Source organism: Ciconia boyciana, chromosome 3 (assembly GCF_034638445.1).
Source record: "Ciconia boyciana chromosome 3, ASM3463844v1, whole genome shotgun sequence".
In the NCBI taxonomy this organism is placed as follows: Eukaryota; Metazoa; Chordata; class Aves; order Ciconiiformes; family Ciconiidae; genus Ciconia; species Ciconia boyciana.
The window spans coordinates 51,964,975-51,982,220 of NC_132936.1; the positions used below are offsets into that span (position 1 = coordinate 51,964,975).

General features: G+C 42.2%; 1 protein-coding gene across 1 annotated transcript in view; it reads left to right on the plus strand.

The window, feature by feature from the left end:
• The first annotated feature begins 6,423 nt into the window (after nucleotides 1-6,423).
• Nucleotides 6,424-17,246, plus strand: part of LOC140649873 (uncharacterized) — a 36,779-nt gene continuing 25,956 nt past the window's right edge. The window contains 4 exon segments of the mRNA XM_072857710.1: nucleotides 6,424-6,560; nucleotides 8,003-8,075; nucleotides 9,559-9,753; nucleotides 13,137-13,295. Of these exon segments, the coding sequence (XP_072713811.1) occupies nucleotides 6,424-6,560; nucleotides 8,003-8,075; nucleotides 9,559-9,753; nucleotides 13,137-13,295 (564 nt within the window).

The following is a 17,246-nucleotide window of genomic DNA, read 5'->3' on the forward strand; positions in this document are numbered from 1 at the left end:
TAGAGCTTGCTTTTCCAGAATGACTTGGGCTAGTGCTTCTGTTCAAATAACAACAGTGGTTTTCCTTTTCTCTAATAGCTGAAGATTCAGACCATTGCAACTGAGGCAGAAGAAGAGGTACTGTCTCTTATTTATATCTACTTCTTTATTATTATTATTATTACTCTATGAGCTTTATTGACAGTCAGTATTAGGGACAGCTAGGGATTGGAAGCACAACCCATGACTTCGTTAAACCCCAACAACATGAGAGTGTTCTTGATAAATGCAGGGAAGGGGCCAGTACCAAAAGCTTGGATGCTTGTCTTCTCATCAACAGAACCTGCTTCTACCACAGTATAAAATAATTGAGCTGTTATAGAGGAGACCTTGAACTGCGTACCAGTACATGTTGTGGAATTTGCATACTCATACAAATGCAAGATGGGTCTTTATGCTAATGCTGAGTCTGCTCTTTTCCATCCCCCACTATGTACATATGGTAAAAGATGTAGAGTGACTTTGAATTGACACTGGTTATTTAGTTGCAATAAATTATTTAGTTATTTAGTTGCAATAAATTATTGTCTTGAGGTTACTGACTCTGATTTTCCTGGGTGTTTGCGTATGTCAGAAAAAAAGCTTCCTCGGGATTTATCAGTGAAGTTCTGCTGTAGATCTCTGGTATAAAGAGAATGTAGTGGTCTTCTCAAACCCCTGTGCAAGTATGAATAAAAATTGGAGGCATGCTCTTTTGTCAAGGGTTTTGAATAAAGGCTCGTAACAATGTATGGTCCTAATGGAAAGTTGGGTCTTTGGATCATTAAGTTTTGCTCTGGCACCCTTCAAGAGAAAGGATTTGCAAAATTTTCAATTAATTTAAATTTAGAATAAACTGTTACAATCTTTGACAGGAGTTGCGTGTGTGAGCTTTTGGGGGTGAGAAGAGGAGTTTATATGTACTAAACATCTTTATCAGGACTGGAAGACCAGGTTGTTCAACTGATATCGGGTATGGGTTTCCTACACACTCTTAAATTGTATAGACATCCTTCTTACTTACGGATTATCTCTTTTAGAAAAGCACATTGTATGCTTAAAAACACTTAAACACAATTCTCAACATGGTATTTTCCTGGTATAGATAGCATTTCTGAGGTAGGTTTATGCATTTCTGGACACCAGAATCGCTGATACCGGAGACAAAAGAAAAGTAAGCATTTCTGCTATTAACATTTTCAGATTGTAGGTGTTCTGCTGCCATGAGATAAGCCTTTGCCATTCCTAGGGGTAGTTAAATAATCTCTGAAGCTCTGTACCCGTGTGTGAGAGGGCAAGTGAGAAGGGCCTTACCAAGCCCTAGGGACTCTAAAGCATTATATTTCATCCAGACATCCAGCCCTAGACAAAAACCATCAGGTGTTGGATTAGGAGAGAAAAATTGCCAGCAATTTGCCCCAAATGCATAAAAACAGGTGGAAAGGCTTTGCATGGTGGCAGCCACGGGATTAAGAGCAAGAAGTGCCCTGGCCTTGCGGCTGCGGGCTGAGAGGCCATCGCAGCTCCTATAGCTTGGGGTTGCTGTAGGGACAGCTGGGCCAGTCCGGGCAGGGACCTGGCACATCAGTCACCTGCTCCCTCTGTGCCTTGACCTGGTATTTTTGTTGACTATAGAAACCCAGGGAGAGAGGGCCATTTTGGTGCTGGAGCTGGAGAAGGAGGGTCCTGGCTCCTCTCTCGGATGAGGAGCTGTGGTGGAGGATGGCAGCTTTGGGTCAGTCAACCAGGTACTGGATGGGGCAGTCCTTATACAATGGAACCATTGAACACTCAGTCTTCAAAATGTGCGTGCCAACAGGGGCTGTCCAGTCCCAGAATGAAACTGCTCTGTTTGCCTTTTGGTGGGGCAAGTGGCTGGAGGGAAGGGGAAAGCTGCTGGACCCGCTCCTGTCAGCAGCTGCGCGTTTCGCATCTCTGCCTGCTTTGGAGGGGGACAGGGAGCTGAAAAAGCTGTCGCGCTGTCCCAGCCTGGAGCTGGGATCTGAGAGGGGAAAATAGGAATGGATGATGTGCGAGTTTACATCAGTTGACGGGTATATCACTTGTTTTTCAACTCGGAAGATTTAATTGTATTTTTAATAACTCTTTTGTGCTGCCTTTTTTCTGGAGCTTTTATTTCTCTAGTGCATGTCTTTTCACACACTAAAGCAAAGCAGATGCGCTTCAGCATGGGCTGAGGGAGTCAAACCAGATACAAAGGAAGCGTATCCCAAACAAGTTTTCTTGCTTGAAGAAACACAGAAAATTTGTTTTCAGATTGTGTCTCTGGGTGGGGGGCAGGGTAGGGGATCAGCTTATGTATTTATTTATTAGCATATTAACAGTTTGAGGCAATTGTCAATCCCATAAGTCTTCAAAGAAAGATACAGCGATGAATAATTCTGCAGAAACCGCAGTGGTGAAGTTAGCCTTGTGCACAAGTGTTGGCAAGGTTCACCTCCGCAAGAATTAGGCAGGCAGATCACAGTTAGTTTTGCTGGCATCTGAATGCTTCATGTCTTATGGTCCAAAGAAGTTCTGGCCTGGAACTCCATTTGGAGAAAGCACAGTGGTCAGAGCAGTCGTCTTCACAAGAACAATATGTTTTGGCTTAATAAGTGCTTGCTCTACTCTTTTACAGATCCTTGTTTTGATTTATATCTTGCATGGTTTTGTTTGTCTTCTCAGATGAAACTGTAAGTTTCTTTTTTTTTTCCTACATGTTTTGAATCTAGCTATAAAGGGCATCAGACAAAACCACGCAATGATCCCAAAAAAGACTAGCTGGTTTATTTACTCAAAGTCCAGGTTCTTGTACGCTGGGTTATGCAAAATTGCCACAACAGGTTTTGAGAGTGTTTGAATCTAGGGTCATATTTTATGGCTAGACATTAAGGAAATTGGATAAAAGATGTAGGTCAAACAGTGTAATTAAAAATACAGACCAGCAAATTGTGTCCAACAATAGTTCACTTTCCTGCTGCTAATGAAATATGCTAGCACAAATTAATGGCTTGTTACTTAAGCCTGCTGGAAAGACTTTGTCCTAGTACAAAAGGCATTCAGTTTGAGCATGTGTGTTACAATCTTCTAACCAGCAAAGCTGGAGGTTGGACATAGCTATAAATCCAGTGTGTTCTGGGAATAGAAGCTGGCAAAAACACTCCTAGCAAAATAATCAGGGCAGGATCTCGCTGGGATTTGGATACTGGCTAACGTAACTAAGCGCAGATGTTTATGTGGTCCGAAAGACATTCCCAGAATAAGAATACTGTACAAACACACGATGATTTTTATAGCAGAAAAAAACAAGAAAGTGGGGATAATAAAACACATACTCTTATTTCTGATGAAGCATTTTCTGTTTTCCTCGGCTTGCCTGTACTGACGTGGGCAAGGCTGCCTCTGCAGTATCCCCTGCTGGGGCCTGTGGAAGCTTCTGCACGTCGCTTGGGTTGCGGCTCTGGTGCTTACCTGAAGGTCTCCATGGGCTCCCTGTGTGGGTCCAGTAGTCTCTCTTCTGTCAGCAGAGAGAAGTGAGCGTTTCTGGAAGTGTGATGTATCATACCCTAAGGTAACAGCTGAAATAGGTCAGATGAATCTTATCCCAAATGCCTGGTTCTCTCTACCGACTACAGAGGGAGTCCGGCGTGACTGGTGAGCTTAAATGAAGATATTTGTATTGTACAAGGAGGTTGGCCAGGTAAATTCTGATGAAACGTGGAGCTCTTTCCTCTGATTTCTAGGGATCCTGGATTAGTTCTTCAAAATCTTCAGAAGTACTGGGTAAGTCCTGGGCTGCTAACAGCCTGGGAATCCTGTGCATTGCCCTGCGTACAACCACTTTTCCTCCTGGTTTCGTGACAGCCTCTCGTGCATTGGCCTAAATGTGAGTGCCTGTCCTGAGAACACGCTTACCGTAACTTGCCCATGATGAGTAGTCTCACCGATCCAAAACTTGGAACTCGGGGGCTCGGTGCTCTGTGGTTCAGGAAAACACAGACTACTATAGGATTTTATTTTCCTCGTACTTAAGACGACTTCTTTCTGCAACCTGAATTTATTTATGGGCAGCTCTACTATTTTGCCAAAAGTTTTGCTTTATACCCAGAAATGGTAATTTATATTCCTGTTAGATTTACAGCCATATCTGAATTATTTTTATCTGAACTCCACTGCCTGCATAGTGGCATAATTTCTTTTTCCTTAGTTCCTTCTTACTTACATAGCTGAATAACTGCCTACTCTTTATTTTCCTTAGCAATTTTTAATTTAGCTGATATTTCTTGCTTTAGTTCTGGGCTTCCAAGCACTCTGATTTTTATTTTTTTTTCCTTCTTTTTTTTACCTGTTTTGGTTCTCTGCCTACTCTTGATGACTTTTTGGTCGGCTCCACCAAGCTTGCTTCTAAAGTATTCCCCCTGCTTTTATTTTGAGGGAAAGTTCCAGTTAGCTTTTTACTATTGATTTAAAGATTTTCCAGCTTCTCCAATGTTAAAATCTGTGAGGTATTAGTTGCATGAGTTTTCTGATTACTTTTATTACTTTCTCTAAATTAGCCCTTTTGGACTTTAACACTTTACATACACGTCTGTTTTTATTCTTCCATTCTAACCCAGATTATGATCGCTCCTCTAATGTTCTCACCACTTACCAAAACTGTCTGAAATACCATCTAGGTTCAGTGAGTAATTGAAGACATTTGTAGACCATGGCAGGTTTAGGTTTTTTTAGTACTAATCTAGTAAAAATCTTTATCTTCATTCCCCAAAGTAAGTAAATCTAATGCAAATAGATTCCCTTTGACCTTTTACCTATGCTAGCCATTCATAAATGCCAATCCATTAAAACACCAGACTATCCCATCACCTTTACCATAATTCAGTCTTTCCAAAGCACCTCACACCCTGCTGCCAAGGTGTGCTTGCTCTTCTACCTTGTTTATATTATGCTTATAGTGTCAGTTTTCATGTCCTGCATCGCTAGTTCAAGCTCTAACCTAGGCGTCTGTTCGTAGTGTACTAATATACTGGTTGCTTCTCATTGATTTCATCCAGATCCCTGGCTGGGTTCGGTAAAATCTTTTAGTCTGTTTTTTTAGGCAACAATTCCTTCCTCATTTTAGTCATCCTGTCCCCTGGTGTTTCTTTGTGTTCTTTTCTACCTGAATTTCCTCTTCTCTCAGCTCTGAAATTCAGATGCAGAGATCTGAATTCTCCGATTCCTTCCCACGGTTGCTTAGTTTGCAGCTCTTATTATCAGCGAGGCCAGTCCCATAACAAGGGACAAGGATTTGTCCAAGACCTTAGCATACCATCAACCAAGAAAAGCCCCCCAAAGGTACATCCTACACTGCTGTATTCAGCCTCTTGACCATCTCCTGTGTTCGTCAAGTCAAACCCGTGACTGGACCACCAGCTGTTATCTTTCAGTGGTCTCTCATGAAAGAAAAAAGGAGAAACTATGTGCCCAGAGCAGTCAAACAGATTCTGCAAACCATTGAGAAATAGATGCTACAGATGGTTGCTCTGTTATTGATTACAAATGAACTAGCCTCTTCTTCCCCTTTGCCCCGAAGAAAGAAACCCCAAATCTTTCCACAATGACTTGCTTCTTCCCTTAAAAAGACAATTTCATTTTTTTTTTTTTTTTTTCCTTTCTAATTGATTGTGCCCCCCACTGACAAGTGAATAGAATAACTGTAATTCCAGATGTTGGGAAGAGAGCACGGCTACTTTAGAAATTATCACAAAGCAAGTGTTTCCCATTAGAACTGAGTGACTTTGGTATTAGTAGATTATTCGCAGACAGTACATTTGTCAAAAAGTGGCATTTCTTGCAAATTCTTTCATTCCTTGTATTCTAGTCATCTTCAAGTAATAGTTTCAGGTGAAAGAAATGGGGAGAAAATAGATTTTGAACAGCAGCATATTTTGTATTGGAAAAAAATGAAAGCAAAAAATTCAATTCTTCTTTTGTAAAATGTTTTCTTCAGCACATCACATTTCATGTTTAATTACCTAAAATTTCTGAAGTGTCCTTAAGAAACTGGGTGAAGGAGGGAGGAGATGGCATTTGTTAGTGGGATGCAGGAGGATACCTGAAAATTTTTGGCCCAAAACAGTTTTTGTCCTATTTTCCTCAGGCTGGCAATCACAATGGGAAGAATCACATTCATTCAGTTCTGTTCCTGATACTAAAAGAAAAGTCTTTTTGTCAAAGGAGATGCAGAATAAAAAATTCTTTAATGAAGTTGCTACTATGTATTGTCTATATAGGAGTGGGCATTTGTGCTTTTTACGTGGACAGTTCTCCAGGTGCAGAGTTCACCAGTGATTTGCTCTTGAGAAAGGAGCTTCTTCTCGACTGCTTTGTCTTTTGGTCTGCCAAACTGAAATAGGCAAAATGGATGAAGTATACCGGACCTCTTCTACTGAGAAGGTCCAGCAGCTGGAACAAGAACTAGCAGCACAGCTGGCAGAGCTGAAGGCAGAAATAGAAGACAACAGGATACTCCAGGGAATACCCAGTAGGGCATACAGGTAACAAGAATTTCCTGGGGAATGGGGGAGAGAGTGAGACTATAGCAATGCATTGTATCTCTTTTGGGGTTTTTTTGGTCATGATACAGAAGTCATGTGTCTATATAACTGTTCAATTTTGAGACCTGAATACACACACGGGAGCCAGGAATAGCAGCTTTTTTATTGTGTGTCTACCACAGAATTACGGTTGAAATGGAAGAGAATGTCAAAACATAAACTAAATTGATTTCATGTTGTGTATCGCAAACAAAACTTTAAATATCCCTAGCATGTCAAGTATTTCCTTCTTACAGTGAAGAAAAATTAGCTTCAAACATAACTCTGGGATGTATAGACAGAATGGTCACATATAAGACAGCTGCTCTTACTTTCCTCAGTGATGATGAGATGCAAGCTCTGACAATGTACCCAGGTTTGGCATTATGCTTCAAGGAAGCTGTAGACCACCTGGAGAATATGGAGAGGAAAACATGGGAATATGTTTGAGGGAATATGAGAGAATATGAGAGAATATGGAGAGGAAGTCCTTGACTAGGACACTTGAGACAAAAAGGAAAGAAGCTGGACTTAGGTCTCCACTCCATTTTCTCTAGGTTATAAGTCTTCAGACATACGGGAGATTGCTGTAAAGATGAAGGGAATAAACTTCTGTTTGCACTTATGAACAGGACAGAAAATAATGGGCTAAAATACAAACTTTCCAACAATTGTGTTAATTAAACACTGATATCTGGACTAGGAGGTTGCTGACCATCCTTGATTGGAGGTCCTTAAGAAGAGGATAGGCAAACACCTTTAGGGAACAGATTTACTTTTCCCTGCCTTAGAGCAGTGGAAGTGGTAGACGATCACAAAACCCCTCCCGGTTCTACCTCTTTAGGGCTTTAAAGCGTTCCAGAGGAGTTTCCCATGTATTGCTTTTGGATAAGACTCAGGTGGCCTTTTTTTAATGGTCCAGTTTTCACCTATGTTTTTAATTTGCATGCACTCATTTTATTCAGTTAAATAAAAATTTTGTAAAGTATGCTTGCTGTAAGTATATGGATACATAAGAATTAAAAAAATAGTTCTCCTCCAGAAGTTTTCTCAGCCCTTCCTTCTGTATTATGGGCATATTAGGAAGGAAGTTGTCTGAATTGTGAAGAATGCTTGTCAAGGAGCTCCACTGCATAGTTGTGGGTTGAAATATGTGCCCATAGAATTGACAAGCATCCAGATGGACTTTCTAAAGGCTTTGACTAAAAAATGGAGATGGAAGAAAACAGTTTGCCAAAAAATGTCTGCTAATGAAATAAATTCTGCTGCTTTAATATAGGGTTTTCACACCATTAAACTTGCTTACTGTTAACTTCACCATCTGAGTTGTGTTGGGCCTGACAAATGTTTGGTTTATACCAGCTTGTATGTAACATCCTGTTGAAAAAAATTTTTTTTTTCAGTTCTGTTCCAATTCCAAAGGGTGCATCTTCTTTCAGAAAAGAAAGGGAGGTAATACTGAAGAAAGACTTACAGGTAGGTAGCTAAAATGTACACTTGCTTAAAAAAAAATCTCTTTGCTCTTTACCAAGCAGTAACTGAAAATTAAGATCAGAGGAAGTGATGTGTTTTTTGGAATCTGGGCCTGTAAAGACAGAATGGGAAGGGCCATAATGTTGTTTGCACAGTAGTAAAACAGCATAAGCTTTCTTCGATTTGAATATTAATGTGGGCCTGGCCCTGCAGCGTTTGCTTATGTGACAAGTCCCAATTAAATTCAAAGCCTAACCATTTTCCTGTATTTACCGCTTTTTTAAACGTATCCTGAGAAAGCGACCTGTTCAGAAGCAAACCCTCTTGTTATTCCGGCTGATGTCGTGCAGAGGGAGTTAGAGAGCTGCCGGAGAAGGGAGCCCACAGCAGCAACCTGGCCTTGCTGCCGCGCCGGGTAGGGCTCCCGCTCGCTGCGCAGCTCCAGGAGCTTTCCTCTGGCCCAGCAGGCTGCACTGTGCACATTTTAAAAGACAAAGAGTATGAAACCCCTTGCTGAAAACGGGCACGAAACTTAGTGCTTGCAGTTTCCTTGTACGATGTGAAAATCTCCTCTTCTCCTCTTTCTTTAAAGGACAAGAATCTAAGCCAGGTCAGATGGGCTGGGACAAGGTTCTCGTTCCCTGATGCTTTTGTGCTGTTCTAGTACGTCTGTGTTGTGGGTTATTTTTATTTTCGTTTTTAAAGCGGAGTTCAAATTTCTAGCTCCAGTGGACTGAATTCTGCCGTTTTCCTTGTACGAACTGATTTTCTCATTCCCACAATAATACTTGCACTGGGACAACTTAGGGGAAGTACCCTTCATGGATAAATATGACAGCACAGTGGTCTTTGGTGACTGATTAGCTGTTGTTTTGGTATTATTCTCTGATGCTAATGATGATCTATATACTGCCTAAGTTTCCTATAATGTTAAGCCGCTGTTGTTTACAAATGTGGGGTTTGCTGGTTATTTCTGCTTTTATTCAAGTTTTTTACAGACAGAATTACTCAGCTAGTCCAGAGTAAATATTTGCACATGCTTAGATGGAAGAGATTTTGTACGCACAGCAGTGTTATTGAACAGCTTTATCCTCTCTATCAAGTAGGAACCAAAACCTAGGATCTAGCACGTATATATCTAGCATAGTAGCTGTTCATGAAAAACAAAGTGTTAGCAATGGCTTTTTTCCCACTCAAATAAAAAGCTGTTAACATTAAGGGTAATTTGTCCCTGGACATTCACTCTCAGCTGTCTGCTTGTGGTCAGTATTAGCTGCTCAGAGAGATTCACTATTTGGATGGAAATTCCCTTTTCTTCATTGGGTTGGAAACACCATTCGTAAGCATTTAGGAAGGAAATAAACCTTTGAGATTACTCTCAAACTAGGATTCCTCATGCAGTGGGAATGCAATGGCCTTCTAGCTAATAAGGGAAGAAGATGCAGAAATGCGAAAATGACAGTGTCTCTTTTATATACATAAACAGAAACGAATTAGTCACATCATGGAGGAATACAATGATGCGGTTCAGAGGGCTGCAAGCCTTTCAGCAGCAAGGGAAAGTTTCCTGACAGGAAAGAATAATCCAGTGAATGTAGTGATGTGGGAAGATCTGATGATTGACACCCGGCAGTTAGTGTGTCTCCTACACCCTCTGAAGGGCATTCACTGTTTTCTCCAGGTAAGACAAGCATTTTTTGAACAGTGAAGTATAATTATGAAACATTGAAGTCTTGGATAAGAAAGTAAGCCGAGGAAGATCAAATTCATTGTAAAAGAAATCTGGAGGTTTGTAGGCAATGAGCTAGACTGCATACATATGACTTTCAATTCTTTTAGCAGATTGATTTTACTAGAAAGGAAACACTACAATGATAAAGCTGCGTGTAGGTAAGTGGAATAATGAGCTCCCTGCGTGCAGTGTAGATAGTGTTGGGCTGCTTGGATTTGAGGAGATCCAGGATGAGAAGGAGAAAGCTCGGAGATACTTTTTTCCTGTATTATTACTGTGATGATGTTTTGATAGAGCAGGACACTCTCAAGGGGCTGAGTCATTTCAATGAATAGTCTGTAGACTTGAGGAGTATTTGTTGTTTAAGCATCACCTTTCACAAACAAATCTGAAAACTTACTTTCTCCAGTTTCTTTAATGATTTTATTATATGAGTACTAAAAGTCATTGACAGTGAATAAACTTCTGAAATGGTACACAATGGATAACTATGGTTTGTTTTTTCTCTTCTGTGTTTTATTTTATTACTAAATTTGCAACTGAATAGTTTGTATGCTTTCTAAATGACTGAGAATAACAACAGATATGTTCCTAACTCCAGGTTCTCCAGCATTTGCCTATTTCTCACAGAATGCATGTGGCTGATGAGAAACATCCCGGTGTGGTCCAAGACAACTGGGACACATTAAGAAGTGCTTTTGACAAGAATTCAGACACTTTTAATATCGATGTGTTTCCCTTTTCAAGAGTTTTAAGAAGAAATGGTGAGAAATTATCAGCTTTCCTTTAAAACCACAAGTCCTACAGATAATGCATTTGTTGATGTATATTCTTTGAGAAAGGTCAACAGTGCAAATGTTGCCATCCTTGGTTTGTATGCTTGAGAAATTTGGAGTGTGGCTTTTAAAGTCAGCAAGAATCCTGGAAATCTGGTGTCTGAATTCCAGAGTGTGGAGCCCTGAATCTGCGGCAGTCGCTCCTCTGGCCTTACTGTGCCCTGGGCTGCAGAAGCAGGCGGTTCAGAAGGATACTGGTGGGATCAGCTCAGTGGAGAATCCAGGATGTTGACCTGATTATGCCAAACCCTGAAACTCACCCTTCCAACTTTCTGCAAGAATATTATTTAAAATATTTCTGTGGGTGGCCTGTTTCTGAGAAACTAAGAGAGATACTGTTCTAAGACTTATACTGAAGTATCTCTAGAAAAATCTCCTTGTGGTTATTTTCAAGTTCTCTTGCCTTTTGAAGGAGGGGAGGGAGTGATGTTGCTTATGTAGAGTTACCCATGTGAATGATAGTTAGCAAGCAAGGCAGCATTCCTGTTGCAGAGTGTTTAAACCCTGTGATTTAACCCATGCTTTTACAGGGTGGGAACTGTGGAACGGAGCTCACAGGATTGTCTCTGGAAAAGCAGAACCCTTCTCTCCTGGGGACTAGGCAGGGTGTACGCCTCCTCCTTGCAGTCAAGAAGTGGGCTGGCCAGGGTGGAGGAATGAAAAGGGGCTGTGCCTTGTCCTCCCCATTTCCTTTCTCCACTGAAGACCTCTACCACAAGGGGTGTACCTGCAGGTCTGCATGGGGGAGCAGGGCACAGCCCTGGCCTGGAGTGGCACTGCCCAACCAGTGGCAACTGATTGAGAACCGTGCTAAGGAAAGTGCAGATTCACCTGGGGCAGATATGGGGCCGTTAGCCCTTGGTTAGTGGTCTAACTAAGCTCTAACTGGTCTAACTGGCTGTACTAGTGCAGCCCCCTTTCACTCCTTAGGCCCAGGGGTGTCTCAGGTACGGCACGCTGGGGGGGTACGGCAGCAATGCCCCAGGAGTACAGCGCTACCGGCATTAAGGCGCAAGGAGAGGAGAGTTAAACTCTTCTCTCCAAACGAAGCCCCTGGAACAGGCCAATGTTTCTCTCACATGAGCAGCATAGGAGAGGGAAGGATGATCTGTGATCTCAGATACAGTGGGCTAATAATGTATGGAGAAGGGCGCAAGACCTACAGTGTTATAGAGTTCACCTGAGCCATTCGTTTTGCCACGGAGTAGACCCTTATTGGTATTAAAAAGCAACTCAGAAGTGCTTTAGTTCATTTTGATCTTCGGTATCTAGTTATCTAATATTTGAAGAACTGTGTCATATTACCATAAGCTTCATTCATCTGCTATCTAGATCTGAGCTTCACAGATGAAACAACAGAATGATTAAACAAGACATTCAAAACAAAGCTGAAGTAAAGCATGGAATAGAAACGCAGATGGCCTTTTACTGCTGAAACAATGAGATAATAAATTAGATTACTTGTAGTTCCACTAAACCCCGAGAGCTTTGCTGAACTTTAGCAAACTGTAACTTACCTATTAGCATCTTTGCGTGTATCAGCAGTACCCATCAGCACTGGGTAAAGGAGAATCAGCGGATACTTCTCTGGACTTTCAAAAATCTTTGGAAAAGAAGTAGCAGATAAAGTGCTACTGTTTGTTATGGCTTGGCCTGAGAGAAAAAAAAAGGCAATTGGAATAATGTCCACATTTCTGTACCGAAAGATGATAGCATAGGGCAAACTAAGATTCTGCATAAAAAAGTGTTAAACATACTTGTCAAAGAGCTGAAAAAAGAGAAGAAAGGTGACAAAACTTAGAGGAACACAGTCGTTTTGTCTGTTCAATGAAGAAGGAATACCAATATCCGCCAAAGCCTTGAGCAAGCCTGAGATGAAGTAAAGAAGGAGGAGAAAACATTTCAGTTCTTCTAAAAATGGGTGCTATGTTGCCAACAGACTCTTCAACACTGACACCAGGCCAAACTCAGCCATCCCCAGTACACCCTTGTTTCAGAAGTTTGCGATAGCAGCATCATGCCAGAATCAAATACTGGAGGAGTGATAACCCTGAAATAGTAACATACTTGAAGTTCTTGTGGCATGTGAAGATTTGGGAGGTGTGTGTGTGAGAAGAATGTTGCACACCCCTGAGCCACGACTCTGCTCAGGCAGTGGGATTTATTAGCTGGCGTCCTTTCCGTGCTGGAAGATAGGCACTCCTGCAAGGACCGTGGAGGTGCCCTGACCTGCAACAGCTGTTAGTCTTTCGGGGTCTGGTGGAAGGCCCTTTCTTAAAAGAAAAATGAAAATAATAAAAATGCATATAATGTGGGTCCCCCCCTCATCACATTCCATTCTCTGACATACTTCTGCTTCAGGACAATAAAAGGGGAACTAACGTCATTGCGTGGATGCAAAGCAAAGGACACTGACAGCATTGCTTGCAGTCATCTTACAGTCATGTTGCTTAAAGGTTGATGTTGTCCAGCTGGTCTCATGACGGCTTTTTGCAGAATCCTGCCACAAGGACACTGGATTCACTTTGCCCCAGCATAGCACTGAAACCGAGGAGCCGAAACCTCAAGCTCCAGCTTCTGCTTTCTCATTTTGGTATTGACTACAACCTTAAGGATCTCAAGAACTCAGCTGATGAGATGGAGCTCTTTCCCCTGGTAACTGAAATGTACTTCTCAATGCTAAAAAAAAAAGAAAAAAAGAAAAAAAAAGTCTTTAAAGGTGTGGAAGGAAGTTCCATTTATTACAAGTCAGCGTGTTGCATCATGGAAAAATAAGATTGTGGGCATTTTTGCTCTTGACAGGAAGCAGCAGAAAGTCCCAGCTTGCTCTCACTAAGCTATAGCAACTGCTGCCATTTGTCTTTTCAGCATCACAGCCCTGAGTCCGTACCTTTGCTCTCCCAGCTCTCACTCGTGCTTTTTGTGCGTTTTTCTCGAGTTTTCCTGCCTTTGTTTGGTGTCTCCCCGAGCTGTGGTGCTTCCACTAGAGGTCGGCTGCGACCCACCGTCACCCAAGGACCTCGCCCAGCCTCCGCAGCTCGGGGGTTACCAGCAGGAAAAGGCTGGGTTTCATCTTTTCTGTCACCCCAAAGGCAAAACCAACTGAAAATCTCCACCGTGGGTCCAAAAGAGATGCGTAACTGTTAACCGTAAATAACATACTGCTTTTAAATACATGGCTCGCCTTCCAACTCATGCCTTGTACGAGAACAGCTGGTACAGCTGGAAAGGACAAAGGTTTGGTTGCATAAACTGGTCTGTAAGTCTCTCATCAAATTAACATTTGCCTAGGCCAGCTGAACTCACTGGACTATCCGAGATAAGCACAGGCAGACCTGTTTACACAACCAGGCAATGATGTAAATTACCTTCATTGTAGGCTGGCAGTGGCTCATTAATTTTTGAACAGGATTTTCAAAGTACATCTTCTAGGCTAATCCCATTCCTACCGAAGCCAGTGATAATAAATTTGCCATCGACTTTGACCGAAAGACAGTGTTTTTGAAAATCCGGGTCTTCTTTTTGGAGGCTCCAGAGTTAACAGCAGGGAGTTTAATTGTGTCTGCTAGAAAGGAAAGAGAACACAGGACCAGAATGTCTCCTTTGTCACTTTATCACTCCATTTATTTATTTTTTGGGGCTGATAATATGCAGCATTACTTTGCTATAGGATTTAATATCCGGCTTGGGAAATTTACAACAGTACCATGTCCTTTTACGCTTTAGGTTGTCCAAAAATTTAGAAGCATCTTCTGCAAACAGCAGACGATGAGAACGTTTCCAGTTTATGACGCAAAGGTTTCTCGGTCAGAGAACTGGGGCGTGCTAGTTCCAGCCAGGGCTTTCAGAAAGAGAGCCAACTGAATCTGTTTTTTAAAGGTAATTATGAAGAACTTTCCTTTTTCAGTTGTGTTAGTCCTAACCAGTCTTCAGGATGTACCAAGATACATTTCAGCAATTAAAGCCTAAAATGTTTCTTTTGACAAATAAAGTGATGATTTTTTTAATAATTCAGGCCTTATCAAACTACTATATTTCTGTATAGTCAAGAGCCCCTTTTCATGTCTGTTGAAAATAAAAAGTGAATGTATTGCACTTTCTTTACATTGCCTCCTATACCAATATACCAATATATTGCCTCCTATACCAAAAACATGTAGCGATATTCATAAGTTTTGTGGTTACTTTTATGTCAACTGGATTAAGCCTAAAGTAGATCCCTGGCAGCAAAAGCTTTTGATAAAACTGAAACAATGAAAAAAAGTGGATAAGCTGATGGACCTTCATTCAAAATTTGTAGAGGTAATATAACTTAAAGTGATTTAATTTAAAGTGATTTTAATTTATTTATTGGACACTTCCAGGGAAATTGAAATCTCTAGAGAAAGGTTACCTGAGGTTTACGTATCATGTGTATGTGCCTTAATTCATTAAAGACCCATTACTAAGGTGCTATAGAGATTCCCCCCCCCTTTCTGAGTTCAGCATTTTCAAAAGGCAGCTTGAACACTTGCACAAATATTCAAAAGCTCTGAAGTTCACCTAAGTCAGGTCAAAATCAGCCCCGGAATTTGTGTCAAAGGAATTGCTCAGAACAGCTTTTTTTTAACGTGACCAAGGTCCAGACCTGTGCTTAAAAGACAAGGAGAGATGCTCCAATAGTGAGGTACAAGTCTAAAACTTGGTAGGGCACAACATGCCCCAGGGAGAGGTTACTGAGTGTCTCTATTTTGGTTCTAGCTTCACAGGTTCTCTTGATTCTGGTGATATATTGCCATTTTTGGCCATTTTGAGGATGCCTTGCAGGACAGCTCTGTCTAGGCTGCCTGCCATCCAGCCTCCTTGGAGAAATGGCAATGTGCATTCACAGATCAGGCCTGCTTGGCATCCGCAATGAGCCTGAGGCACCCCTAACCCCTTGCATCATTGTCTTGCAAATGGTGATCGTCCATGAAGAGTCCTATTCATTTGTCCTAATTGCATCTTATTCACTGAATGTACCCTGCAGGGCTGACTTCCATAGGCCCAGTAAGCTCTGCTCATTCCTGCCTGCTGCAGATGCCTGAAGGAACTGCAGGGTGTGCTAGGCTGGTCAGGTGTACTGGGGTCTTGCCACATTTTTCCAGTGACTTTTGAGCAGGTCTGGTATCCTCATCTCTACAACTGGTATAACAGGAGTTCTCTGCCTCTCAAGGGTGAGGAAAACTAATGGGATTAAGATGGTGAACTGCTGCTATAGGACTGGATCTGTATAAATACCTCACCCAGTAAAACCGATCTAGCAATCAGGGGATGAGACTACTGCCTCTCATCCCCCGGGTGAGCCTGAAGCACTAGGAGCAATAAGGACACCTTGTATATAGTTCAGCTCCCAGTTTTACACAGGAACCAGAAAATAAATCCCTTCTCTGAAGCTGTGGAGGAGTCGTGCCCCTGTGTGCCCTCTTCTATCAATAATCACATTCCTGCCAAATGGAAAGTCCTTGGTGAGCTGCCTCTTTCTTCCTTTAGTACCCGGGTGGTGTTGGATACACCAGAGCAGCCAAAGCCATGTCTCCAGCTCATGTGAGGCTATTTCAGCCCTGAAAAGTCACCGGGCTCCCTGGTCTTCTCTTCCCAGTGAACCACCACCGCAGTCCATTGAAATATCTCTGTCCTCAGGCTTGAAGATCCCCTGCTGCCTAGAAAGGGGGTAGTGGGCTTGTCACAGAGCCCCAAATGATGCTGTGTATGTGTTCGAGTCATGGGCCAGCCTTGATTTGGGACCCTTGAGGGGGTTGCTGCCTTCCTTGGGGGTGCTAGCTGGAGACTGGAGGAGGAGGCTTCCCATCTGCATGGGGACTGTAGATAGCACGGGGCAGAACAGGGTAGAGGGTGTCAAAAAAGCAACCAAAGCAACATGAAGACACCCAGGAACAGGCAGAAGCAGACAGTGCCGGCTCAGCAGGGTAGAGCCCTCAGTGCTGTAGCCATGGACTGCATGTGGCGATGGTGCCTGCTCTGGTGCCCAGCCGTCTGAGGATTGCTTAGGATCCCGTCACCCTCCTGTACCCTCTTTAGGTGGCTAATTGCTTTGCCTACACCTGAAGCTGACCTCAGTGAAACAGCAACAGGGAGCCTTCATAAGCAATTTCTGTTGGGCTGAAGGCAGGAGGATGAGAAGGCTGTGCTGGAGCAAACTATGCTGTGGCTTGGGAAAGGGAAAATGGACGCTTCTGGCTTCCCACCCTGTTCACCTTCCCCAAGCCTCTTCCCACTGCCTGACTTCTGATTTTGTGTTTCAGTGTCTAACAAGCCTAAAAATAAATATAACTCTAAGGGAACAAAGGTGCTTGGCAGTGGAACGCTGGATGGTAACAGTGTTCATTTGAGAAGCAGTAACGGATCAGCAGTTGTTGACTCCCAACCAGTAAGAAAGTGAATGAAGGAGATGTTTGGGAATATTGGGATGTTTGGGAAATGAATGGAAAAATAATTTCCATAGGGTTTGATATTTAATTTACATTTTTATTAAAGGCTGCTTGCTCCCCTGCCCCCCCCTTTAATTTTTTTTTTCTCCTGTGTTAAGCAAAGTTCCATTTGTTTTGACTTTTCAGCATCTTTGTT